The sequence below is a fragment of the Trametes versicolor genome (genome assembly GCF_000271585.1).
Source record: "Trametes versicolor FP-101664 SS1 unplaced genomic scaffold TRAVEscaffold_16, whole genome shotgun sequence".
Lineage (NCBI taxonomy): Eukaryota > Fungi > Basidiomycota > Agaricomycetes > Polyporales > Polyporaceae > Trametes > Trametes versicolor.
In genome coordinates, this window is record NW_007360336.1 from 496,953 (window position 1) to 522,519 (window position 25,567).

The window sequence follows — 25,567 nt, forward strand, 5'->3', positions numbered from 1 at the left end:
TCAAAGCTTGAGCGTAAGGCTTGCTGGCAGAGTGAGGCAGAGAAGTACCCGGCGTACTCGGCCTACTCGCGTGGTTTTGTTTGGCGCGCAGGCGCTTTCGAGATATTCGCGGCCGCGGCACTGCGCTGCGTCTGTCTCTTGGTTTCTACTGCATACTATGATACCCGCTCTTTCGAATCAGCGACTACGCCTGATCAGCATGCTCCGCGCGGGACTACTTGAGGATGCCACAGGTCGGTTACGATGGGACGAAAGATGCAGATGATGACTAGGCCACGAATCGACGCGGAAAGATTCTTAAGAGACGGACGCTGAGGGTTGTTATGTATGTAATCTTTGCGGTATAAAGGTAGACTTACGTTGCGTGTATAGCAGGATCATCTAGAACGAAGCCATGTAACATAGGCAGAGCGCGAAAAGATGGGGTATGAGCAAGCGAAAGGAGATAGCTCGCCTTCCTTAGTCCGACCGTCGCCCGAATCCCTGCACGATGTCTACGAGCGGCCGGCGAAGCTCCTTGGTATCAAACACCTTCGAGTGATCCAGCTCCGGGTAGTAAAGCACCTCCAGCCCGTCCTTGCGCCACGCGAACTCGATCTCCGCGTCCTCCTCGCCCGTCAAGTACCGCCGCACCTCCGCCGCGTCCACGATCTGGTCCTTCCCGCTCAGCACGACCGCGACGTCCCTCCCCACCAAGTCCTCCCTCCACAGCACGTTCTCCGCCCAGAAGAAGTGCCGCGCGAGCGCGCGCGCGACGTCCGGGTCGCGGCTCGCAAAGTACCACAGCTGCCACTCGTTCGCGCGGCGCGGCGCGCGGTACACGAAGTTGTACGCGACCGCGGGCAGGTGCAGCAGGAACGGGATCGGGTCGATGAACAGCCACGCGGAGACGCGTGCGCAGAGCGCGGGGTCGCGCATCACGTGTGCCGCGACGACCGTCCCGTACGAGTGCGCGGCGACGACGACGCGCTCGAAGCCGTGGGCGTCGAGCAGCTCGGTGAGCGCCTCGAGCATGGCCTCGCGTGAGAGCGGAGGAGGGGAAATGCGCATGCTGATCGACAGGTTCTCGATGGCGATGATGCCGACGTCGGGGTCTGCTGCGACGAGGTCGGTGAAGAACGGGACGTATGGCCAGAGACCGATCTGCAAACCGGGTTATTCATGGTTTTATAAGACAGATATATGAACAGCATACCCCAATCCCATGCAGGAATAGAATAGGATCCTTCGTCGTAGACCGATGCGGTCGCAGCCAATAGACAAGATCCGGGTGAGGCGCCTTGTTGGAGAATGCGGTGAACGCGCGGGGAGGGAAGCAGGACGTGCAGTGGCCGGAGGTATAATGACGAAAGCCAGCACGCCTTATCTGTATGGCGGTGATCGTATCTACAGTGGCGACGATCTACATATCGCATACAACAGTCAGTGATGCTCTTGCGACGAGAGGATCCCGGACACTCACGAAATACCACACGAGAGGTCTGTGGACGGCGTCGACCGGGTCAAGCGAGACCTTCATGCAGCGCAAAGTTTGGTCCCAGCCCTCCTCGATCTTGCGCCCGAGCAGGCTCTCCATCTTCTGCAGATAGCCTTGGATTTCTTCCGCCCATTCGTCTTGGAGGCCCTCGCGGTGAGTGCCGAACAACGCCCAGAGCAGCCATTCGATCATGTTTTCACGCTTGATGCCATCGGGTGCGGAAGAGAAGAACCAGCCGGAAGCCATTTCGCTATGGCTGACGCGCGCGAAGCATTTCGCAAATAGCGCTTCTCGTTCTTCACGCGGTGGGAGCGGCGGGTGGGTGGCAGCCTGTGGATATACATCAGCATGCATGTCTCGTCGTTGTAATTGATGTGCGAGGACAGTGAGAAACGCGACAGGGATTCCATCTCATTGGTGGGGTTTATGGCGGCTTTTCTGTGATGCCCAGAACGGCAAGAGTCCTCGGATGAGACGGATTACCCTTTCGCCACTTACTACGTACCGTGATGAAGCCCAATAGGGAAGCCTGAGCACGCGACATGGCATAGCAAAAGGTTCAACTACCGGTGTTCGGTAAATCGCTGCCTGGAAAACGAGACAGAATGCTAGGTATACAGACATTCTGAGACGTTTTTGTCCGGGACAAAGAATAAAGAAGGACAAGAAAGCTTACGTCGATGTCTCATCTTGCGATGGAATATGCGACGCGAGACTGCGTGCGCAGGTAGACCCGCCTCCAGTGTCTGCGCGGAAAGCCGAGAATCTCCAGATGTATCATGAAAACCGTGTTACACGCTGATCACACTTTGAAAAACGTGTAACCAGCTTGCGACTACGATGGTGCGAGTTGAGACACCGAAAGCACAATCAAACTTTTGTTACGACGTGATTTCGATGTTACTTCTCATGGGACAGGTCCATGACCTCGGTGAAGGTCAAGGCGCGAGGCACGAGCCCGCCACTCGAGTACTCACGTTGGTGCGGGCAAAACTCCACACGCCGCACGATATTGCAGAAAGTCCTGACGGGCGGGAAAGTTGTCCGGCAGAGCGCGTTCCGGTGACAGAGGCGACTAGCGGTGGACCGATATCGTGCCGTGTGCGACATGGTGCTCGCTGCCCAGGAGTAGCGAGCTTGCGCCTCACACCTTGACCTCAAAGTATGCTGAGTACGGGTACAATGTGGTCTCTGCCGCTATAGCCAACGTTGAACACATCATACCCGCTGCTCTCATCGGTATGCCATATAAGAACGTAGTCGTGAGGGATGTTATACTGGTAAGGTGTACTCAGGGTGCACTTCAAGTGCACACCGAGTTCAGCGACGCGCGAAGGCACTTTTCCCAGAGTCTCTGAACTTGCGTGGTCTGGCTATGAGAACTATGTTACACTTTGTCACCCGGAACGCAGAACATGTTCGGCAGAACACATCCCGCAGCCCCCGGGACGTTCTCCGATATTGATGATACAGCACTGATCACCTCTGTCACTCGACCAAGCTACCAGAACGCAGAACATGAGCCAGAGCGTGTTCTGCGGGACAGACCTCTCCGCCGCCGGGGCTTTGCGAAGAAGTCAGACATTCCGGCGCGATGCTCAGCGTGTGTTATACCCCAAGTCCGCAGAAACACCTGCGGACGAAAGCTCCTGCAGTAACTTCGTGGGCAGAATCCCTTGGGAAGGCTTCGTGGCTCAATGGACGGAAACAAGTCGGATTTGCTCACCTTCTGCAGCAGCCTGGACCTGGGTAGACAAACGAGGAGGTAGAAGGAGGCTTCGGCGGCTGCATAGAGGCCTAGCCATGGCGAAAAGAGTAGATAGCCGCGGTACGCGCTGTAGGAGAGGTAGGCGATGCTGAGCGGGGCGACAAGTCGAAGGCCGAGGATGGAGAGGCGGATGAAGACGTATTCAGGCAGCGAGTCGCCAATCATCTTGCGGGAGTCTTGGAGGATATTGGCCGCGGCTGGGAGAGCTTTATTTGAGGAGGAATATGGCTGTTATTATCATCATGGAGCAGTGGCCTCGAGAGCCGTTCCTGACCGCTCTCACCTCGAGGAGAACGTCCGGGTTAACTAGCGAGTGGCGTCCTCGACGTCCACGGCTCCCGGGCAGTACATGGGAGCCGAAGAAGAGACGCGATCGGCATAAGCGCCCGCGGTGGACGTGGGCACGCGTCATGGCTGCCACACGTCGCTCCTTCCCTGCACTCGCTCGCTCGCCCTCTTGGTCTCGTTCGCCACTCTGCGAATGCTACTTGACTGCGACTCGACTTCGACCAGCCTCACAAGGAGCTCACGTGTTCGCGTTTTGCTTATCAACGCTTACTGACTCGGGCGTACTGCTCGCTCTCTGAGTCACCTCACCATGCCATGTCCCCCAGCCGCATCGCTCCTGCCCTGCAGCGGCACGATCGAGTAGTTACATTCGCTATAATAGAGTAGAGCTCGAGGCCGTTCGCCACGCAACTCCGTCCGTCTGAGCGCCCGCGCGCCCTTGCTCTCAGTCCCGACTGCTAGCTTTGCCTTCTAGTGTTTTCCACCTCGGGCCCGGCTACTTACTCGCTCATCCAGTCGCCATGTTTCTCCTCCTGTGCACCTAACGCCCCGTCCCCTCGTTCTCGTTTGCACAGAAGGAACGACCCGCAGGCGGCCCCGTCCGCCATAGAACGCGCATACATCGATCCCCGTGCTATGATATCTGCCGCACACGCGCCGTTCACGCATACGGCAGTGCACCCGCATGCGCTGTGCCGCATACATGACCATCATGAACTAAACTAGGTATGTTATTCGAGCATATATACATGTGATGCACCGATATCTCAACGGTCATTATACTAGCACACATACTCCGCCGAAGGAGTTCCCCACTGCTTAACATGTCCACACGCCTCCGCGTAGCCGCAGGATGAGTCGTTCTGTCGCTAGAACGTAGTACAGAGGTCAGCGATTGTCTCCTCTCATCAACGAAGCTCACTTACCGTTTCATTTGGCAGCGAGCTGCTGTACACTGCACTCGGGCCGCCCCCAGGCAGCTGCACTACGGACTCTGCGTACACGCAGGACTGGGCCGCCCACCCGCTCTCCTGACGAGGAAACACAAAACAAATCAGCTACGTTGAACGAACACCACGGCGAGCACGTACCAAACGAACACGGAGCAGACGACGCCCGGAGAGCACGCAAGACCGTCCAAGATCGTCGGGGATACACCAGGCGGAGAGGACGACGACAACGAAGGCAAGGTGTGCCCTCCTGCACCTTTTAACGTACTCGGCGCGCGCACGGACCACTCACAGTTTGCTCCAGATTGCATGTACACACGCCGACATCCCCGCCTTTCTTCGCTTCCAAGCTCGAAGTGTCTGTCCTTCGCGTACGCGGTACAGTCCGGCATGCGCGCGGGAATACGTCGAGTGTGGGATGCCAGGACGCTCGGGCTTCGCGATCGGATCCACATGTCGCGTCTAGACACGTCCGCCCGCACCGTCTCGGATAGGCTGCGCGCCAAGGCCCATGTGTGGCCTCGTCGTCGATGCTAACGTCGATAGTGCACTCGCCATCGCACAGGAGAGACGTCGATTCTCGTAGCAAGACGGCGCAACCTGGAGCGGTGACCTCTGTGCGAGCAAGATGTGCGCGTTCGACCCTAGCGCACGCGAGCCGAGCATCGCACCGGTGCAAAGGACTGCATCGTTGTCTATCAGGTAGGCTCGCATCCTCGCTACCGTGACGGAGCGCTCGTCTGACACTGGTTTCCAGCAGGTCGCCGCGCGTCCTCCGGCGGGGAAGCCTCATTTTCGGACGATGTCAGGCCCGGCCGAGTGGAACTTCACGCTCGCCATTTCGCGCGCGGCACAGGCGGCGGGGCGCGATCGTTGCGGACGCACATGGACGCTGTCTGGCGTGCGTTCGCGCACAACACAGTGCTCGAGCAACCACATGCAGCGCTGGGCTCGAGCAACCGCACGCAGTGCTGAGCTCGCGCTCGACGACCAGTAAGAGCGTGCTCTATTCCTCCCCGAATGACCGCGTGCTGCCCCGAAACGACCAGGACATGTCCTGGCGCACCGCCGAACGACGCCGGCAGTCTGGATTGGGATCATCGCGACGTCAGCTCATTGGCTCCCTAGTCATCGATGAATCCGTTTCGTGGGGCCCTCGCCTCTGCGCCGTCCGGCCCGCACTTTGCACCTGCGCCTCCCCCTGCCATCGCCCCCGCAGTCGAGTGAACACCCACCGACAAGGCAAAGAGGCGTCGCATCGCACGAGCAGCCTCAGCAGCAGCCGCACGCCTCCCCAGCACAGCATCCGCCCAAGACGTGCTCGGCTCGTGCGGGGCATACGTCTCGCACTCAGACGCACGCGAGGCGACGATCGCGCTCGTCCCGCGGGCGCTGCCATCCTCCGTCGCGGCGCTGGTGGCAGCTTCGGGGCGCCCGCGCGGTGTGCTCGTTTGGGGCTGTTCGCCGTGTGTCATGCGGTGGGGAAGCGTCGTCCTCGGGCGAGCGGAGTCGCGGTCGGGCGGCGCGGAGGGGGCTGGTGCCGTCGTGTCCTACGTCGCTCGTTTGGGCAGATGGCGCCGTTGGCAAGCGGGTGGAGAGCGCAGTAATCGGTGCGCGCTGTTCATGTTGTGGATGTTAGGACGCCGAGGGACGCCGCACGTACGAGACTCTGACGCGCCGACGGACGAGGAGAACAGTGTCTGTGCAAGGGCTACGCGCATAACGCAGGCTCAGTTCGCTGCCCAACAACGTCCGGGACAATTCATGAGTGCCTCTACACTGATGAGAGCCGGCTGCGCGCTGCATGCTTCGAGATCCGTTCGTAAGTTGTTTACACTGGTCACCGTGAACGCCACTTATCCCCGTGCACAGTGCATGCAAGCAGCAAAAATGGGCTCTGTGTTCGATGCGCTCGCAGGTGCTCGCCCGATACACGATGTGGTATCACAACGCCGCTCCGTGCTGCTCGTACATTCAATTACCCTCGACGAGCGCATTTCCCGCCGACACCGTCTGCTAGCGCTCCCAGGTTTGATCTCAGCCCTTCCCAACAACGCTGGACGTCGCCCCGACCTTGCTACCCCCTTGTGCCGGGCGTATGCCGCATTCCCAAGTCGCCATTGGAGCGCTATCTGTTGTCTGTTGCCCGCTGTAGTCCCTCTGGACTCCCCGTGCGCTCGTGGGAGCAGCACACCACGCCCAGATGGCGCCCCATGCGGCCTTTCAGCGAGGTTGCAGTTTCCGGACGACGATACCAGTGTGTTCACACCAGCACCCCATAGCAAGAACCTCCACACTCGTCCTCCCGTCCGTCCGAACGGGGTAACGGCTCCCGATGTTCGTCGACCTGCACCGTGTGTTGGGGACGGACGGGGCAACCGGAAAACCGAGATGTAGCCACGGCCGTTGCGGACGCTTCGCGCGGCATTTTGTCACTGGTATGGGGCTTTTGTTTCAGAATAAACGGCGGGAACTTATGCTGCCCACATGGCCCAGAGCACGGTAGGTGACTGCAGTACCGCATCCAGAAGTTCTGCAGCGTGCTCAGCGGCGTAAGTGGGCCCGGCGAGCGATGGCGGAGCCCGCTCGTGGCTCTACTCGGGGCGCACGTAATCGGAGCGCACAGTGGACATTCGACATGTTCGATTCGAGCATCGTTTTAGTTGACGCTCACGGGGCTGACCGGCGTCGACGTCGTTTAGTCTGGGTGCACTCAGGGGTGCGCCTCGCCCGCCCACACCATCAATCCCTCTCTCCCGAATCACATTTGCGTCCGCCAGGCTCCTGCAATACACCACTCTCGTTATCCGGCATGCCAGATAATATTGTGCACCATTTAATTTGCTTTTCAGAAACAGATACGGTTGCACAGCGATGCTCGCCCGAGCTCCGAGCTGCAGTACGTCAAGTCCCAGTACCCCTGATTTATCCGACGTCACTTACACGGAGACGAGCAGCTACCGAACTCGGTCTTCGCAGGTGGGAGCATGCCACTGTAGATGTGATTTATCTCCGCACACGGCTGTAACTAGTTCAGAAGAACAAGGCGGTAAAAATATATTTCGAGTTCACAAAGAGTACAAACAAGCTTGCTAACGAGCCCGTCGCATGCTACGCAAAACATACCATGCGTAAACGAAGCCCAAACGAACCGATCACCGGGGTATGCCGCCCTAGAACCTCCGTGAGGTTAGAGACGTTCTGATTGCGGCCTTAGTCGGTTCCGCACAAGGCGAAGGCTTACAAACACGACAGCGTGAAGTTCCGCATCCGTGCCCTTGAACCCGTCGCTCGAGCTGGGGGACGTGAAGAAATACCTACACAAGCAGGAGTCAGATGCGGAGTGCCCCGTAAACCCGGGGAACAAGGCTGCACACCTCGAGCTGTGCGTTCCGAAGATATGCAGGAGAGTGACCGTGGTGCTCCCGTGTTCGCACTCGATGGCTTTAAAATCATTGTATGAGTTGAAGCCAACCTGCAACACAGCGAGCGGGACGGTGTACGCACCGCATGCTCATGCTGCAGAACCCGTCTTATGACTCCTTTTAGTAATTTCGACGACGGACATGCGGGTGTCACACTGCTCGCTGGCACCTGTCCGTTTCCGACGAACACTTTGCCCGTGCCTGATTACACTAGGCCGATTAACTCCGAAGCCTGCGCAGGACTGGGAATTGGCCTGCACGCCGCCGAGAAGGGGGACACACTTTGTGAGAAGCCCCGAGTCGAGTCCGGCGCCCCCGGGCCTTGCAGTGGGTAGAGACCCTGTTCATACGACCGCGTTCTAGTGTTCCCGAGCAGAGCACCGATAAACCGAGGCGCAGGACGAAAACGCGCACCGCAGGAGCACAAAGGTGTCCTTGACACGCTGCATTTGTTCGGCATCAAGCGAGGCAACATGGAGCCGAAATGTGTCAGTCACAGCTCCTCGAGCAGGGCAGTTGTTACTCACCAGTATGGCGCTGCCAGCCCTGAGTACGGGATCACACGGATTTATTATCGTTAGCGGGTGAACCGAATATAGTATGCCCCAATGGGCGCGTGTGCCGTCTGTCGTACGACTCGGTCATCTCTGGATCAGGCTAGAGAGTACCCGATGCAGAACAAAGCAACCGAACGGGGAGCCCGGGGGCGTGAGCGCATGCTCTCTGCTCGCCCTAGGCCATGGAAAACGTCCGACCATCGGAAAATCCAGCGAAGGGATAACGGACTCGGACGCAGAGCACAGAGCGCAGAGCATCTTCGCCACTCAACGGACTGTCCTGTAAACGATGCAGCAAGGACAATACATCTTCAGGTTCATCAAAACATAATTTCACACTGTGGACGAGCGATACTCACCTCATCGAGTGTGCCATACGATAGGCGATGCAGTTGGCTGATGATGCAATGTGAACCTGTGAAGTTTCCGAGGAGCGCGGATGCAAGCACTGTAAAAGGAATTGGGACTGACTGAATTACCCGAATCGTCCCGAGCTTTCATTCCTGGAAGAGAGCAAATTTGCTTGCATCGGAAATATGTGACACGCGGAACAGACATGCACCGTGTCTGGATGGCCGCATCAATCACTTTCACACTCACCTTCCGTGCCCCGCCCCGCCCCATCCCGTCCAAGTCCATCCCTCCTCTTCATACTGCCTCTGAGTCGGAGTCCGCGTCCCCGACAGGCCCGTCATGTCGTGCAGTCCAAATCTTCGTCGCCGGCCGCGCGACCCCTCTGAACAACATAACCTCGAGCACGGTGCTCGCATCGATCAAACGGCGCGAATAGCTGTGTCTGTGGGTGACAGCTCGGTGAGTCTCCCGTCATTTAGTTTCGCGATGTGTGGAGGGGACATGACAGTACCTGGTTTGGTGAGCACCGTGTGCAGCATAGCCCTGTGCAGTGGCAGAATAGCTGATATGACGACGGCCTAGCGTAGGCAGCGCCAGGAAGGTTCGAAACCACGGGGCGGGTCTAAATCCGGGCCAAAACGCGTTCAGGACACGATAAACAGCGATGAGAGTCCATGAGTCCTATGCAGAAGGTGGCGGGCAGCGTGGGCTCTTGGGAGCCATGGCACTGCACAAGGTATGAGCACAACATTTCGTAGCATTAGCAGACAAATCCGCTGACCTTTGATGGTGAATGCATCTACCAGACATAGAGCCACTTCCGGGGATAGCTTCGCACCAAGGAGCTTCAGAATGTCCGATTGGTGGCTTGCGGACGTCCCGGCTCGAAACTCGACCGTCTTCCTCTCGGAACTGACGACGGGGTTGGCGGAGACATTCGCTCGCCCATGTATCCGCCAGTCCCAAATCCCTCGAGCCAGGAACCGCAGCACGAGGTCGTTTCTGCCCTTAAAGTAGAATTCCACCACCTAGCGCCTTTTCACGGGCTGTTCGACATGTTCGAATGTGACGGCCGCCGTTCACGACGCACAGGCGATACGGCCGCACACAGCTCGGGTCCCGTTCTCCCGTCGGCAGCGCATCACGATGAGCACCTTGCAAGCCTGCAAGCGAGGTGGTCGAGATGTGGCTCCCTTCGCATTTCCCCCGATCTCCACTGTCCACTACACGTTAGCGCGGAAACGTCCGGCGTTCTCGGCTGATTTTGGTCAGTATGTTTCGCTTGCGTCCTTGGGAGAGTATCACTGACGTTGTGTCCCTACTCGGGCTCTTCGCGCCCCGTGCTGCGACCTCGAAGCCCGCCCGATGTCCGTGATTCCCCGGACCCATTCCGCTGCTGGCGTACTGTAGTCGGGCCACACAAATCGTGCTCTGACCTCGAAACCTTGCAAACCAGGGGGTCAAAACGACGCACTTCCCACCACATCCCGCTCGATGTCTGCCGTCCACCGTACGACAACTCCGGCACAGATTTCGGTCAGTATCGCTCGGCGGCGGGGTCAGGTCATCTTTACTCACCTTGCATCCCTGCGCGAAGTCTTCCTTCCCTGTGCGCATCGCACAGAGGGCGTTGCGCTACCGCCTTGCGACGCCGGCTGCTGTGGCGCGTCCTCAGACATCCGGGCGGCAGCCTGCGGCAGCATGCCTGCCATGTCGTTGAGTAGTCCGGCGACGCGACTCGATGCCGGCATTCTCGGGACCGACTTAGGAGACGCCTGAATGGGCGTTTCTTGACAACGCCCGGGGGCCTCGGAGACGAGGGGCGCTGAGGTGCCGGCAGGCCACTCGGACCGTCCGGCGCTGACCTAGGAAGGTCGGTATCGGCTCCGAGCGCGAGGCAATGCGCGCGTAGCAGAACTTGGACCCACAAGTCCGCGTACTCTGCGCGGCGTGCTCCTCAGTGCTGCTCTGATGCACAGGAATGGCGTAGGGGGACGACGGGGTGGAGCGAGGTGATTTGAGTGTTCAAGAGCTCGCCGAAATGATTACTTACTCACCGAGTGCCAAGTGCCGAGTATGGAAGGCCGCGGAGTTCGCAACTCGTACAGTCGCTTCACATAGTTCCAGAGTACGTGTCCAGTAGAGTAACGAGAAAATCCGTGACGAGCTAAGTATCACGAGTTGGGGAGAATGCGGGAGAGGAGGAGGAAGAGAGTGGTTGTGCGTGGCGGCAGTGAGATTGACCGTTGACGCCCGCGAGCGTGCCGCCCCTCGAGTGCATCCAGCAGCTCACCGCGCCTTGGTATACTTCTAAAAATCTACCCAAGGTTCGCATTATCAACCGCGGCCAGCGACACTCCATCATCCCGGATCGCGCCGCCCAGGGGGAAGCGAGTAAAGATCTATTGTGGGAGCCAGTGTACATTAGTAGCGAGGGACGCACCCGCATCCTCAGTCCGACCGTTGCCCGAACCGCTGTACAATCTCTACAAGCGGCCGACGCAGCTCCTTGGTATCAAACACCTTCGAATGGTCCAGCTCCGGGTAGTAGAGCACCTCCAGTCCGTCCTTGCGCCACGCGAACTCGATCTCCGCGTCCTCCTCGCCCGTCAAGTACCGCCGCACCTCCGCCGCGTCCACGATCTGGTCCTTCCCGCTCAGCACGACCGCGACGTCCCTCCCCACAAGGTCCTCCTTCCACAGCACGTTCTCCGCCCAGAAGAAGTGCCGCGCGAGCGCGCGCGCGACGTCCGGGTCGCGGCTCGCAAAGTACCACAGCTGCCACTCGTTCGCGCGGCGCGGCGCGCGGTACACGAAGTTGTACGCGACCGCGGGCAGGTGCAGCAGGAACGGGATCGGGTCGATGAGCAGCCAGGCGGAGACGCGTGCGCACAGCGCGGGGTCGCGCATGACGTGGGCGGCGACGACCGTCCCGTACGAGTGCGCGGCGACGACGACGCGCTCGCAGCCGTGGGCGTCGAGCAGCTCGGTGAGCGCCTCGAGCATGGCCTCGCGTGAGAGGGGAGGAGGGGAGATGCGCATGCTGATTGACAGGTTCTCGATGGCGATGATGCCGACGTCGGGGTCCGCTGTGACGAGGTCGGTGAAGAACGGGACGTACGGCCAGAGACCGATCTGCAGACGCTGTCAGTCACGAGTCCATGGGACAGATGCAAAAACAGCGCACCCCGATCCCATGCAGGAATAGAATAGGATCTTTCGTCGTGGATCGATGCGGTCGCAGCCAGTAGACGAGATCCGGGTGAGGAGCCTTGTTGGAGAACGCAGTGAACGCGCGGGGAGGAAAGCAGGACGTGCAGTGACCGGAAGTGTAGTGACGGAAGCCAGCGCGTCTCATCTGTACGGCGGTGATCGTATCTACAGTCGCGACAATCTACATATCGCATACAACAGTCAGTGATGCTCTTGCGACGAGAGCATTGCGGAAACTCACGAAGTACCACACGAGAGGTCTGTGGATGGCGTCGACCGGGTCAAGCGAGACCTTCATGCAGCGCACAGTTTGGTCCCAGCCCTCCTCGATCTTCCGCCCGAGCAGGCTCTCCATCTTCTGCAGATAGCCTTGGATTTCTTCCGCCCATTCGTCTTGGAGGCCCTCGCGGTGAGTGCCGAACAACGCCCAGAGCAGCCATTCGATCATGTTTTCGCGCTTGATGTCATCGGGTACAGAAGAGAAGAACCAGCCGGAAGCCATTTCGCTATCGCTGACGCGAGCGAAGCATTTCGCAAACAGCGCTTCTCGTTCTTCACGCGGTGGGAGCGGCGGGTGGGTCGCAGCCTGTGGATATGCATTAGCATGTGTGTCTGGTCGTTGTAATCGATGTGCGAGGACAGTGAGAAACGCGACAGGGATTCCATCTCATTGGTGGGATTTATGGCGGCTTTTCTGTGATGCCCAAAACGGCAAGAGTCATCGGATGAGACGGATCGCCCTTTCGCCACTTACTACGTACCGTGATGAAGCCCAATAGGGAAGCCTGAGCACGCGACATGGCATAGCAAAAGGTTCAACTACCGGTGTTCGGTAAATCGCTGCCTGGAAAACGAGACAGAATGCTAGGTATGCAGACATTCTGAGACGTTTATGTCCGGGACAAAGAATAAAGAAGGACAAGAAAGCTTACGTCGATGTCTCATCTTGCGATGGAATATGCGCCGCGAGACTGCGTGCGCAGGTAGATCCACCTCTTGTGTCTGCGTGAAAAGTCGAGAATCTCCAGATGTATCATAGAAGCCGTGTTACACGCTGTTCACACTTTGAAAAACGTGTAACCAGCTTGCGACTACGATGGTGCGAGTTGAGACACCGAAAGCACAATCAAACTTTTGTTACGACGTGATTTCGATGTTACTTCTCATGGGACGGGACCATGCCAATCTCGGTGAAGGTCAACGCGCGAGGCACGAGCCCGCCACTCGAGTACTCACGTTGGTGCGGGCAAAACTCAACACGCCGCACGATATTGCAGAAAGTCCTGACGGGCGCGATAGTTGTCCGGCAGAGCGCGTTCCGGTGACAGAGGCGACCAGCGGTGGACCGATATCGTGACGTGTGCGACATGGTGCTCGCTGCCCATGAAGAGTAGCGGGCTTGCGCCTCACACCTTGACCTCAAAGTATGCTGAGTACGGGTACAATGTGGTCTCTGCCGCTATAGCCAACGTTGAACACATCATACCCGCTGCTCTCATCGGTATGCCATATAAGAACGTAGCCGTGAGAGATGTTACACTGGTAAAGTGTACTCGGGGTGCACTTCAAGTGCACACCGAGTTCAGCGACGCGCGAAGGCACTTTTCCCAGAGTCTCTGAACTTGCGTGGTCTGGCTATGAGAACTATGTTACACTTTGTCACCCGGAACGCAGAACATGTTCGGCAGAACACATCCCGCAGCCCCCGGGACGTTCTCCGATATTGATGATACAGCACTGATCACCTCTGTCACTCGACCAAGCTACCAGAACGCAGAACATGAGCCAGAGCGTGTTCTGCGGGACAGACCTCTCCGCCGCCGGAACTTTGCGAAGAAGTCAGACATTCCGGCGCGATGCTCAGCGTGTGTTATACCCCAAGTCCGCAGAAACACCTGCGGACGAAAGCTCCTGAAGCAACTTCGTGGGCAGATTCCCTTGGGAAGGCTTCGTGGCTCAATGAATAGAAACAAGTCGGATTTGCTCACCTTCTGCAGCAGCCTGGACCTGGGTAGAAAGACGAGGAGGTAGAAGGAGGCTTCGGCGGCTGCATAGAGCCCTAGCCATGGCGAAAAGAGAAGATGACCTCGGTATGCACTGTAGGAGAGGTAGACGATACTGAGCGGGGCAACAAGTCGAAGGCCGAGGATGGAGAGGCGGATGAAGACGTATTCAGGCAGCGAGTCGCCAATCATGTTGAGGGGGTCTTGGAGGATGCTGGCCGCGGCTGGGAGAGCTTTATTGGAGGAGGAATGTAGCTGATATTATCATCGTGGAGCAGTGGCCTCGAGAGCCGTTCCTGACCGACCTCACCTCGAGGAGAACGTCCGGGTCAATTATCGAGTGGCGTCCTCGACGTCCACGGCTCCCGGGCCCGTGCACTGATACCGAGCCACGTGCTTTTGTATCTCCGCTATCCCTTTGGGCACAAATCCACAGCCTGATGTTGAAGCTCAGCTACTCCGCTCAAATGGATGCCTCGCCTCGCGGACAAGCTCCCGAGGTCGTCATTCTCAACGCCATCTGCTCTCACCGACTCCGAACGCACTTCGCTGAACGCAGCATCATCCAACGATGGCCAAGAAGAAAAACAAGCAGGTACGAGGTCTTTTGTGAACAAATGCCCTCATTCTAACTTGCGCACAGGTTCTCCGCCCCTGGTGCTGGTATTGTGAGAGGGAGTTCGAGGATGAGAAGGGTGAGTCATTTTGCCCGCACTCGCACTCTACACAACGCTGACAGCCGATATAGTGTTGATGCAGCACCAGAAGGCCAAGCATTTCAAGTGCAACATGTGTCCACGGCGACTGAACACTGCCGGCGGTCTTGCTGTACACATCCAACAAGTCCATAAACTGGAGCCTGAAAAGTAAGCCGTACCTTACACGATAGAACGAACTTCTCTTATATGCTGTCTCAGCCTACCTCGCATCGAAAACGCTCTTCCTGGACGGGATGGGTATGAGGTGGAAATCTTCGGAATGGAGGGCATTCCTGCGCCCGACGTGGCTGATTACAAGCGACGTAAGGAGATCGAGCTTGGTCTCAATCCAGGTACTATCACCCAGCCCCAGTCGAAGCGGCCAAAGATCGAGAACCGCCCGCTCTCCGAAGACGAGCTGAAGGCGCAGCTCGAGGCTCACAAGGCTCTGATGGGTGCCTCCGAAGCATCCGCTGCTCCTATAGCGCAGGAGGCTTCAATTGGCGGCGTGTATGCTGCGCCTTCCCAAACATATGCTGCTCCGCCCGCCCCTGCGATGCCGACATCAGCTATGTCTCCGCCAGGGATGCCACCTATGATGCCGCCAGGTGCGCCTCCTTTCATGCCAGGTGGTCTACCCCCAGGTTTCCCGGGGCAACCCCCCTTCCCTGGGATGCCGCACATGCCCCCTGGGTAAGTGTTGTATTTCTTATTACACTCGGAACGTCTTAATCGAACTATCTCTGTAGCATGATGCCTCCCCCAGGATTCCCTCCGATACCGCCGCCATTCGCTGGCTCGCCGCCCCCAGGAATGATGCCCCCAGGCGTACCCCCGTACCACCTTGGCGGTCGACCACCATTCCCCGGCCCACCGTTCCTTCCCCCGGGTTTACCACCTCCGGGTATTCCCCCGCCAGGCTTTTCGCCTCCCCCAGGAATGGGATTGCCTCATATGCATATGCCTCCAATGCCCGGTGCGTCCTCAGCGTCACCCCCACCTCCCCATGGTGCGCCTGGTCCTCCTGGGGCCGGGGCGTATCCAGGCCCCGCACCGCAAACTGCTCCTCCTAGCCAAGCACAGCAAACGGTGTCTTCAGCACCACCTCCGCCTTTGGTTCTGCCAAATCCATCGCTCGCTCAAGTCAATCCGCCGTTCAAGAAGGGTACGGCGCTAAAATGGGAAGATGCCAACTTCTCTCCGGTATGTTCCATCTTCGTTTGAGCGAGATGCTGCCGCTAACAATCCTGCAGGAGGAGAGGCGATCGAGATGCCCGAAGTACTATTTCCCTCTCGCGAACGAGAAGGCTGATGGCCCCGTCCCCAATGTTTCCTCAGAGGAAATGCGCGGCAAGAAGCGCGCTCGGGCGGAGGACTTCTTGTAGCCCTCTTCGCCGTGGTCGACTGTCTCCCGGATGCGCGTTCAGGGAGGATCGGAGCTGCGATCCGTCGCGACCGGGGATGCGTGCCAACAGTCCGTCCCGTCCAACCACTCCTTCCTTACCCATCATCTTTTGACTCATCCCTGCCTCGCTCACGTTCCCGAGGGCGTGGATCTTTTTCGATACGACGGCATGGGGAGACGGACAGACCGAGATGTGGTGGCCAAAGCGGTGCGGAGTTTTCCTTTCCTTCGTTACGTTTCTTGCACATAGCCTGCGATATACTGTACGGTCGGTCGTTTCTTTCGTCCTGTGGCTTTTTAATATCGACGTCAGAACTATGTATGTATGAACGAAGGTTGGTGTATGCACACATGGCGCAGACGCTACTTACCAGCAGCCGGCCGCGGACTCCCGCCAGCATCGACTCCCGCCAGCATCCACCGCTCTCGATTGCAGTGGACAGCGTTGTATGTTCACCCGCACGACCCTGGGATAACAAGTCGGTGGCGCCTGCCTCCCGTGCGTATACAGCTGGACTGATAAGCTATGTATCGCAGCTCGACGCTACACGGCGCGGCGCAAGAGGAATAAGCTCATCGTGCCGGTCTCGAAGCCTGACGTCGATATGCGCAATTGGGTGAGCTCGCGTTCTATTTTGTGTTTTTGCGTTCGTCGGCGCGGGACCTCGCAAGGCTCTCTCGTCGAGGGGCGTTTTCCGTACTTGAATCAACTGCGTAATCCGCTGTCGCTACATCACACTGGGAATACACCCTCCCCACATGTACGACGGTTTATGTGTTACATAGGGCACACCATACCGAGCGGCTGGCGCATTTGCCTTTCTACTTCAGCAAAGTTTATCGCAGGACGTATGTCTATGGATCCCGTGCTATCATAATCTTAGATGATTTGTTGTGAGTACATACGACTCGTGCTATGTGATTTATGTCATGGACAGAAGTATAATCATTTGTGCTCAAATATAAGCCCTCAGCTTCGACGTCAACCGCGGACGTCCTGATGGTATGTTGTTACGGGAAACGCGCATTTCCACACCGAATTTGGTCAATAGATATCGTTCATACGGCTAGGCAGTGCTACACTGGAGTGTCGCGCACGCATTGCTTGTCCCATCAATCCCATGAACGGAGCGCGGCTCTCTGAACCCCAATCCCGCACATTGCGAGTAGCCGGTAAATATACCCGCGCTCCCAGGGTGTCGGCGTACAGCTCACTTGGACAGCATCAGCAGGGTCGCTGACCCTGAGCACACGCAAAATCATGGACCAGGACATGGCGGCGCAGCGGCTAGCGTATCTCGGGATGGGCATTCCGAGCAGGGCGTGCCGCGCTCCGCGCCCTCCCTGAACTCAACCCTGCACTTCCAGTTGCGCACTGACACCTAGGGTGCGCAGAGCCTCGAGCGGTGTTCCGCGGTGGGGTCGGAGGGAAGCGCGTCGAGGTCGGCGGCGCGCAACCTTCAATCCACCGAGTACGATTGCCCCGCGACTCGCGCGGCTTTGCGGTGCGTGTCAATGTGGTGCACGCGCACGGACGCTCGCAGTGCGCGCAGAGTTTGAGTTTGAAGGGCGAGGAGCGCCCCGGGACGCGGGGGGCGACGAGGTTCTGTGGGCTTCGCTGGGGATGTCAGCGTGTCCGACGGTCGTGGATGCGAGGAGGCGTATGGTTATGGGGCTTACGGGATGTAGTAGGGCACCGCTGTAACGATCAATGCTGTTTGGTGTTGCGGGATCAGAGGCACTCTTAGGTTCTCCTATTACTATTAGGTACGTCACCACGATAACAAAGTTATAGCATACGAAAAGACGTTTGCAGGTTTGCGCTCGAAAGTTCCGTTTGCAGTAGCAAGTACGAGCATGCTGGAATTCAAGGCAAGTCAGGCGACGTTGCGGAATATTGGGAGGCTGTGATGTAGGCGCCTAAATTGACACGGGCACATGAATTCGGATTTCGGGAGACGGGATCAGCTGCATCGCGTGGGATGCGGCAGATGCGGCAAGGGAAAGGAAGGGCTCGCACCGACCGACCTGGCTGGGGCCCAGACCGCGAGCGAGAGTCTCCGCCGCGCTGTTCGCAGCGTCTTCTGGCGTGCGTGCGATTGGAGATGTGGCACGATGCGAGCACGGTGGCCGTGCACGCTCGGGGGACGCGCAGGACGGCGAGCTCGCTGCTGCTGGCGGCGTGCGCAGGTCGGAAGACCGGGCCTGAGACGGGCGTTTGCGGCGATCGATAAGGAGGAACGTGTGTGCGTGCTCCGGAGACTGGGGGCGGGCACGGAGGGGAGGTGGCGGCGGAGGCAGAGGCCTGACCGTGTTAATTCTCAGTCTTCAATCGCACAGAACGCGGGGGATCTGGGAGGAGTTTCGCGGTGCCTGATTGTTTGACTGCGAGGGTGGCCGGGTCTGGGCCCGTCCGGAAAGGTCGAGGCCAGTTCGCCCGTCGATGAATTCAACACCGCAAGATGGCCTAGACCGCGTGAGGACCGGCAAGTATGTGCGACAGTCCACGGGACGCGAGAGGCGGCGAGGGTGTAGTAGAGACGTTTGAAGGCGGGCGCGCGGGCGCGGTGGCTGAGGCGCGTTCGGGGCCTGAAATTGAGACGGCGCAGATAAAAAAGAGGAAAAAGGGGGGCGCGGGAAGAAGAGGCCGGGGACACGGAATGCAGGAACTGCCATTTGGGGACGGGGAGGATGCCAGATCGGGGGCGGATCTCGGCGAGGGGACCGGGAGTGGGTGGGGGAGACTCCGACGTGGAGGATAACTTGAAGAGGACGGTCTCGAGGGGACTTGGACTCGTCCATCTCCAATCGACATCTCACTCCGTTCCTCCTCCTCCCCTCATAACAGTCCAGACCAGATGGACAACTCTCCCCACTACCCGCCCCTCCAGCGCCAGCTCTTCCCGTCCTCCACCCTCCCCCCTCCCTCCCAGCTCCATCTCAATACCTTTCCGAGAAACAACACCCTTCCGCCGATCTCCCATCTCCCCTCCGCCTCCCGCTACCCCCCTCCCACCTACACCCACCCCTCTCTATCCGCAACGGCCTCGCCCCTCTCCGCCCACACCCTCTCCGGCTCATCAACTCTCCCCTGGTCACACCAGCGGTCCTCCAGCTCTCGTGACGACCTCCCCTCCGTCCGTCGCCTATCCGAATCTTCGCCACACCGCTCCCTCTCCGACCGAGATATGGCCCGCGACTCCTCTCACGAGCATGACCACCACTCGTCACATGTCAAGCATGAGTCCGAGGACAGCATGCCCTCCACCTCCGACTTTGTAAAGAAATTGTACAAGTGCGTATCTCATGTCGTCCGTTATCCCGTACCACGGCGCGTACTAATCAACCGCCCACGCGCAGAATGCTTGAAGATACCTCCTTCGCCGATGTTGTCGCATGGGGGCCTCATGGCGATTGTTTCGTCGTGAAGGACATGAACGAGTTCACAAAGTCCATTCTCCCGCGCATGTTCAAACATTCAAATTTCGCCTCCTTCGTCCGTCAACTAAACAAGTACGACTTTCACAAAGTGAGTCGCCTTTGTACCATTTCCGATGCGCATAGAGCTAGATGCGACTTGCGATAGGTCAAGAACACGGACGATAACCAGTTCGGCGAACACGTGAGTTTTCCCTTTTTCCTGGCTTCATGTACGCGGAGTTTATCCATAAGCATGTTCCCGCCGCAACTCGCAACGCGTGTCTCAACCGCACCGAGCATTGCGCGACGATTGCGGCTGGTGCTGACTGTTCTGGCTTTGCTGCTTTCCTCCTGCCGTGACCTGCTAGCGAATTACCGTGAAGAGCGAAGTGGCTAGTTACGTCTCTTGCTAGCTGTGCATATAGGCAGGAGGTTGAGTCTAGCCGGTGTCACTCACGCGACATGTCTGTGGACGAACTCTGCGCGCGCCAATGTGTTGTTGAAACGTTCGCGCTCACACGCGCTCTTCTCAGAGCTGGACTTTCCGTCATCCGGACTTCCACGCTGATCGGCGAGACGCGCTTGAGAACATTAAGCGTAAGGTCCCCGCCGCTCGCAAGTCCACCGGACGAGGAGCGAACTCACCCAGCCCCGCCTCCAACGCGAGCGTCGACGCGCTTCAGTCACAACTCGAACGAATGTCGCGCGACCAGGAGGAAATGGCGGCGCATATACGCTCCCTCGAGACCAACTACCAGAACGTGCTGTCAGAGATGGTCAACTTCCAGCGCAACATGGCGCAGCAGGACGGACTGATGCAGAATTTGATACAATATTTCTTGCAGCTGGAGAATGGTGGGACTGTCTCCTCGTAGTATAATCGTCGTCTGGAAGCTAATTTGTACTATCTTTCTCTTTCCATGTGTCCTCGCTTTTCCGCTGTGCAAATTCCACGGACTCTTCTCGACTTATGGTGTCTCCACCGACGCGACCACCTACGATCCCGAAATCCGCCGCATACGCCGCTCTCTCACGCCCCCTACGTCGGCCCTGGCCCAGGCAAAGTGAAGACGGAGCAGCTCTCGAACCCCGCGCCAGGAACATATGCCCCGGATCCGAACCCCTTTCTCCCCGCAACGGAGGCCCAACGCATGATGGGCGCCTACCCGGACGGCGACATTGCGCGGGCCTCGCTCGCGCAGATGAACGAGATCTCCCGCCGCGCCGAGGTCGCGGGCATGACGTTCAGCACAGGCAGCGCGGGCGGCCCGCCCAGGCCCTCCTCCCGCGCGTCGACTATCATGGCCGCGGCCGCGGGCCTAATGCCTGGCGTGGACGCCCCAGCCCGGCCCATGAGCCGCCAGGATGCGCTCGCACGGATTGAAGAGCTCTCGCGGATGCGCCCGACGCCCTCCGCGGACCCGACCCAGGCTCAGGCCGGGGGCCAGGCCCAGAACCAGGGCCAGGCCGCCTCCTCTTCGTCGCCCGCAGCGCAGAAGGCGCGCCCCCAGGCAGCAACGCAGGCCGCCCAGCAAGCATCATCATCCGCGTCGTCCTCGCAGCAGCAACAACAGCAGCAGCCGACCGCTGGGCCGTCGGCGCTGGACCCCGCCGCGTTCGACCCCACTGCGTTCCTGATGGAGGACGCGGCGCGGTATGGGTTGAGCGTCGACCCCAATACGCTGAACCATGAGGGTCTGCAGGTGTTCACGGTCGGCCACCTCCTTCCGCGGTCGTCGCTCGAGGATGCGAACGGCAACTGGGCGTTCGACCCGAACGCCCTGTCGCAGGCGGTCGTCATGCCCACACCAGAGGGCATGGGCGGCGACCCTGAGGAGGAGGGCGAGAGCTCGTCACCCTCAGCGACCACAGTCCAGCCCACGCAGTTCCTCAGCGCGCCGACATCGTCGGGAGGTGCGAACGGCGCCTCGCTAGGTGCATCAGGCTCCACCGGAAATGCGTCTGCTGCCCCTGGTGCGCGTCCAGCGAGTGCGCAGACACTGCGGGTGCGGAGGTCAACATACGTTCCTGGTTGGGCGGTACCCCCGAGGGTGCTGCTTGTCGACGACGACGCGGTCAGCAGGAAGGTGTCCAGCAAGTTCCTGCAGATCTTCGGTTGCACAATTGACGTCGCCGTGGACGGCGTTGGTGCTGTTAACAAGATGAACCTGGAGAAGTACGACCTTGTCCTAATGGTGCGTGTTTTATTTGCTGTTGCGCTGAGGGTCTGGGCTCATGCAACGTTGTGCGCGTGCCTATAGGACATCGTGATGCCGAAGCTCGACGGTGTCTCCGCGACGTCGCTCATCCGACAGTTCGACCACATGACGCCCATTATTTCAATGACGTCCAACTCGAAGCCGGCGGAAATCATGAAGTACTACTCTTCGGGCATGAACGACCACTTGCCAAAACCGTTCACGCAACACGGCCTTTGGGAGGTGCTCGACAAGCACCTCACGCATCTGAAGGTTATTCAAACGCTTTCACGCGTGCCGCGCTCCGTCGGTGTACCTCCGCTCTCGGATCCGTCATTCGACAACGCTCTCGCGATCCAGGCAGCGCAAGCGAGCAACCTTCCGCTCGGGTTCTCCCTGGGAGGCGAGGACGACGACGGGCGGATCAACCCGCTCGCAGGCATGGGCCTCACGGACGAGCAGTATACCCTCATCCTCCAGAACCTCGTCAACGGCGAGTCCTTCTCGGGCGTCAGCTCCCTCGAGGGCGCAAACGGTGCTGGGGGCAGCGGCGGCGAGTCGAGCAAGCGCCCCCTCGACGACGGCAGCGACGGCCGCGAGTCGAAGCGCAGCCGGTTCGAGATTATCGAGTGAGCGCCCTCGGAGAAAAGACGGGCGGTGGACGTGGCGGGCCCCCGTGCTGGATCGGACGGAAAGAACGTGGAGGAGAGGGATGGACAGAGCGCGGCCGCGGCGAGAGGCGCGCCGCTGCGGCGACCTGCATGGACAGTGAACCTGCGGCTTGGACACGCCCCCACCCCCAGGCTTCAGGCGCGGTGGCCTCCCGGGCCGCGTCCGTCTCCGCTCTGCAGCCCCTCGCGTGCGAGGTCTCGAGAAGCCTCCGCGGCCGCAGCTGCCTTCGCGGCGTGGCGGTGGTGTTTGGGTGGGTGGGACCGCCGGCGCTCTGCTACAACATCTTTATCTTCTCGAATCGATTATGCCCTCACTGGCTGCGCCCGGGCCGCTCTCTCCCACCGCAGGGGGCGGACTGTGTGCGCATGGACACTCAACTTCGCTGTGTATGCATGTTCATGCCACCTCATGTTGACTAGTATGTTTAATTTGTGCAATCGTCGATACCGTCGCTGTGTGTCCACTGTATTTGTACATCATTACTGCATTTCCTCAATTATGTGCGCTCCTGGCCGCGATATCATACACATCGACGAGCAGTTTGGCAGCAGAGTGGGACGTAGGGTTCAGTGCGAGTAATTTGCGGTGCATGTATATGTGAAGCCGCAGAAGTATTGGTGTATCGAATGTGGTACAAATGTCGCTGTGATAATTTATGCGCGACCGCATGAAGTCGCTTTATAAGTGCCTGGGCGTTCAGGGAATAACAGTGCTAATGAAATACCTAACCGTGCTGATGTCTCCAACTGTTACTGCTACCAATCGTAAATGTGGTTAAGCGGTCGGACACCCGGCAGGTCGATGAGGTTTGGCACATCTGCGTGATCCACCGTGCGGAAGTCGACCTCCGCGATAGAGCTCTCGAGGTACTCCTGGCCAGGCGGCGGCCCCGCAGGAGCCTCCGGTCCACCGTCGCTGATGTGGCAGAACGACAGTTTCTTCAGCTTGATCGCGATGAACGGCAGCTTCGGCAGGCAGCTCAGCTCGCGCCGCGGCGACCAGACCGCGAGCTCGGACACGCGCGGGACGCAGTGCGGGAACTCGGCCAGTGCGGCGCCGATCCCCGCGCCCGCGTCGACGCCCTGCGGCGCGGCGTCGACCATGCACACGGACGCAACCGAGGGCATCTCGGGGAGCAGGTGCAGTGCGACGTCGCACTTGTCCGCGCGCACGGCGAGGCGTGTGATGTTCGCAAACGGGATGAGTGCGGGTAGGACGTTCTTCGCGAGGCTGACGAGCAGGGACGTGTACCCGTGGCCGAACTCGAGGAGAAGCCCCGTGCCAGTGCGGACGCACGCGGCCTGGAGGACGAGCCCGTCCGATGTGCGGTCGAGTGTGAGCGCGTCGAAATCGGCCGTGAACGGAAGCGAGGGAAACGGCTGCAGGTCGCAGAGCGCGCGCGCAGCCTCGTTCCCGGAGATGCGTACGGTGAGTCCGGTGGCGGGGAGCACGAGGCACTTGAGCATGCGGCGCATTGAGAGGCGCGACTGGTGGATGCCGAGCGCGAGCAGGCGCAGGTGCGGGAGCGGCGCGGTGCAGTCGTCGGGGACCGCGCGTGCGCTCGCGAGATAGACGTCCGCGAGCACGAGCGCCTCGAGCGCGGTGCAGCGCGCGAGGAGACCGACGAGCGTGCGGAGGTCGACGGGCGTACATTGTGCGATGTGAAGGTGCGTTAGCTGCTCGTAGGGGACTGCGGGGAACCAGCACTGGTTCTTGAGGATGAGCGTGCGTAGGCGGGGCGGCGGCTGCGGGAAGAGCGGTGGGCACTGCGAGAGGTCGACCATCGGGCGGCCTTCTTCGAAAGCCCGGCTGCGGGTCACGATGGAGAGGCTTTCCATGTTGGGCACCTCGGGGAGGAACGTCGGGAGCTCGGTGGGGATGATCGACCGGCGATCCTTGGGGAACTCTATGAACAGGTCGCGGATTCGGGCGCCTTCAGAGGCTAGCGGGGTTTCGGTGGTGCTGTCGAGCGGGTAGCGGAGGAAGACGTGCAGAGGCATCGTGCCGGAGCGTTCAAAGCATGTGGTTGCCCACTGCACGGACGAGGCGTCGATGAGGGTCCAGAAGGCGGCCATTTGGGACGCGGTGTCGCGCCATCGCCTGCAGACCTGGGTTAAGGCGACCCGCTCGCGCCGTTCTTCGTGCATATCGGGCTCCTTCGCACCGCTCTGGCGAAATCCGCCTTCGTTGGAGGGCAGGGCGTGGCGGAAGATGATCCCGAGGACCTCAACGGGGAGTTGGTGCACAGGTCTGTGGTTATTGATCGTGCTTCTCACGACCGAGAGGCTGTTCGCGACTATGTGATCGAGGTCCTGGAGCTGAAAACGACCAGGGTGAGCATCGTGAGTCGAGTTCGCACCGCCAGAGGACGTACTGCGCCGAGTCTGTGAAGCAGCGGGGTCTGCATGTCAGCACGGCTGCGAGCAATGTAAAACTGTGTGAGTCACGAACCCGAGCGTGTCGACTCCACGTGCGAGGCGGTCGAGGAGCCTGGCAGCTAGTATGCATGGCTCAGAGTCTTGCGAGGTCACCATTTTGCAGGATGGTGGTATGCGGGGGGCAGCAGTGGCAGTGCTCTGGAGAAGGACGAGCAAAAAGTTGGAGAGTCAGGTTGGGGAGCGCCCGTGGCGTTGGCTGGGCATCTGTGCGCGATCGAGACCTGTGCCGGCCTTACGTGCGACGACCACCTGCCAGCCTCCGTGCGCCTCTACCGCCATTGTTTGCGGCTGACTGGCAACGCAGATACCTTGCTGGGTGCGGAGCGGAAGGGGGGAAAGCCTGAACCACGTTGGCACTTATCGAACGCAGGCGGTAGATGCCGTACGTGCGGCCGGCACGGTCGAGATTGATCGACCCAAACGGCGTTTAGCGGGACGCTCTATGCCTGGAGAAGGAGGCTCCGCGAGACGTGCCAGGGCAGCGGTGCCTTTGGGCGTCGACATAGGTTCCTGGAGTGCGCGTGGACGAAAGGAAGGTCGAGGCGGATTCGTGGCGCGGGGATGAACCCGTGGCGGCGAGGTGAGCTTTCGTCCTCGTCTTATATGCCTCTGCGAGTTCTGAAGCTTCTGTTTAACTTGCTGTCAGATCTGACATTTGCCACCTCGAGAGGTTTGTCGCTGCTGTGATATGCCGTTTGCGA

At 59.4% G+C, this 25,567-nt stretch overlaps 7 protein-coding genes across 7 annotated transcripts; 3 read left to right on the forward strand and 4 right to left on the reverse strand.

Moving 5' to 3' along the window:
- Positions 1-459: 459 nt before the first annotated feature.
- Positions 460-2,021, reverse strand: TRAVEDRAFT_40934 (uncharacterized protein; the record flags this gene model as incomplete). The annotated part of the gene is made up of 4 exons (XM_008047055.1): positions 460-1,143; positions 1,196-1,402; positions 1,463-1,807; positions 1,983-2,021. 4 exons carry the CDS (start codon positions 2,019-2,021, stop codon positions 460-462), a joined length of 1,275 nt encoding a protein of 424 aa, XP_008045246.1.
- Positions 2,022-3,199: 1,178 nt separating this feature from the next.
- On the reverse strand, positions 3,200-3,588 carry TRAVEDRAFT_32312 (uncharacterized protein; the record flags this gene model as incomplete). The annotated part of the gene is made up of 2 exons (XM_008047040.1): positions 3,529-3,588; positions 3,200-3,410 (listed from the first exon to the last, which is right to left on the reverse strand). A coding segment is annotated over exon 2 (211 nt), but the record flags the coding sequence as incomplete, so codon positions are not given.
- A 7,682-nt stretch (positions 3,589-11,270) lies between these two features.
- On the reverse strand, positions 11,271-12,534 carry TRAVEDRAFT_24907 (uncharacterized protein; the record flags this gene model as incomplete). The annotated part of the gene is made up of 3 exons (XM_008047026.1): positions 11,271-11,963; positions 12,007-12,213; positions 12,274-12,534. The coding sequence occupies 3 exons, from the start codon at positions 12,532-12,534 to the stop codon at positions 11,271-11,273; spliced, it is 1,161 nt and encodes a 386-aa protein (XP_008045217.1).
- Positions 12,535-12,953: 419 nt separating this feature from the next.
- TRAVEDRAFT_32316 (uncharacterized protein) lies at positions 12,954-13,421 on the forward strand. The gene has a single exon (XM_008047041.1). It carries the CDS (start codon positions 13,129-13,131, stop codon positions 13,387-13,389), a length of 261 nt encoding a protein of 86 aa, XP_008045232.1. The 5' UTR covers positions 12,954-13,128; the 3' UTR covers positions 13,390-13,421.
- Positions 13,422-14,575: 1,154 nt separating this feature from the next.
- On the forward strand, positions 14,576-16,505 carry TRAVEDRAFT_67621 (uncharacterized protein). Its single transcript, XM_008047198.1, has 6 exons — positions 14,576-14,630; positions 14,679-14,730; positions 14,784-14,901; positions 14,953-15,426; positions 15,483-15,936; positions 15,987-16,505. Exons 1-6 carry the CDS (start codon positions 14,607-14,609, stop codon positions 16,116-16,118), a joined length of 1,254 nt encoding a protein of 417 aa, XP_008045389.1. The 5' UTR covers positions 14,576-14,606; the 3' UTR covers positions 16,119-16,505.
- Positions 16,506-19,179: 2,674 nt separating this feature from the next.
- TRAVEDRAFT_32319 (uncharacterized protein) lies at positions 19,180-22,966 on the forward strand. Its single transcript, XM_008047042.1, has 6 exons — positions 19,180-19,433; positions 19,499-19,667; positions 19,725-19,760; positions 20,092-20,413; positions 20,618-21,753; positions 21,820-22,966. Exons 1-6 carry the CDS (start codon positions 19,327-19,329, stop codon positions 22,387-22,389), a joined length of 2,340 nt encoding a protein of 779 aa, XP_008045233.1. The 5' UTR covers positions 19,180-19,326; the 3' UTR covers positions 22,390-22,966.
- A 49-nt stretch (positions 22,967-23,015) lies between these two features.
- TRAVEDRAFT_67623 (uncharacterized protein) lies at positions 23,016-24,974 on the reverse strand. The gene is made up of 4 exons (XM_008047199.1): positions 24,880-24,974; positions 24,803-24,812; positions 23,542-24,746; positions 23,016-23,510 (listed from the first exon to the last, which is right to left on the reverse strand). Exons 1-4 carry the CDS (start codon positions 24,960-24,962, stop codon positions 23,408-23,410), a joined length of 1,401 nt encoding a protein of 466 aa, XP_008045390.1. The 5' UTR covers positions 24,963-24,974; the 3' UTR covers positions 23,016-23,407.
- Between the last annotated feature and the right edge of the window lie 593 nt (positions 24,975-25,567).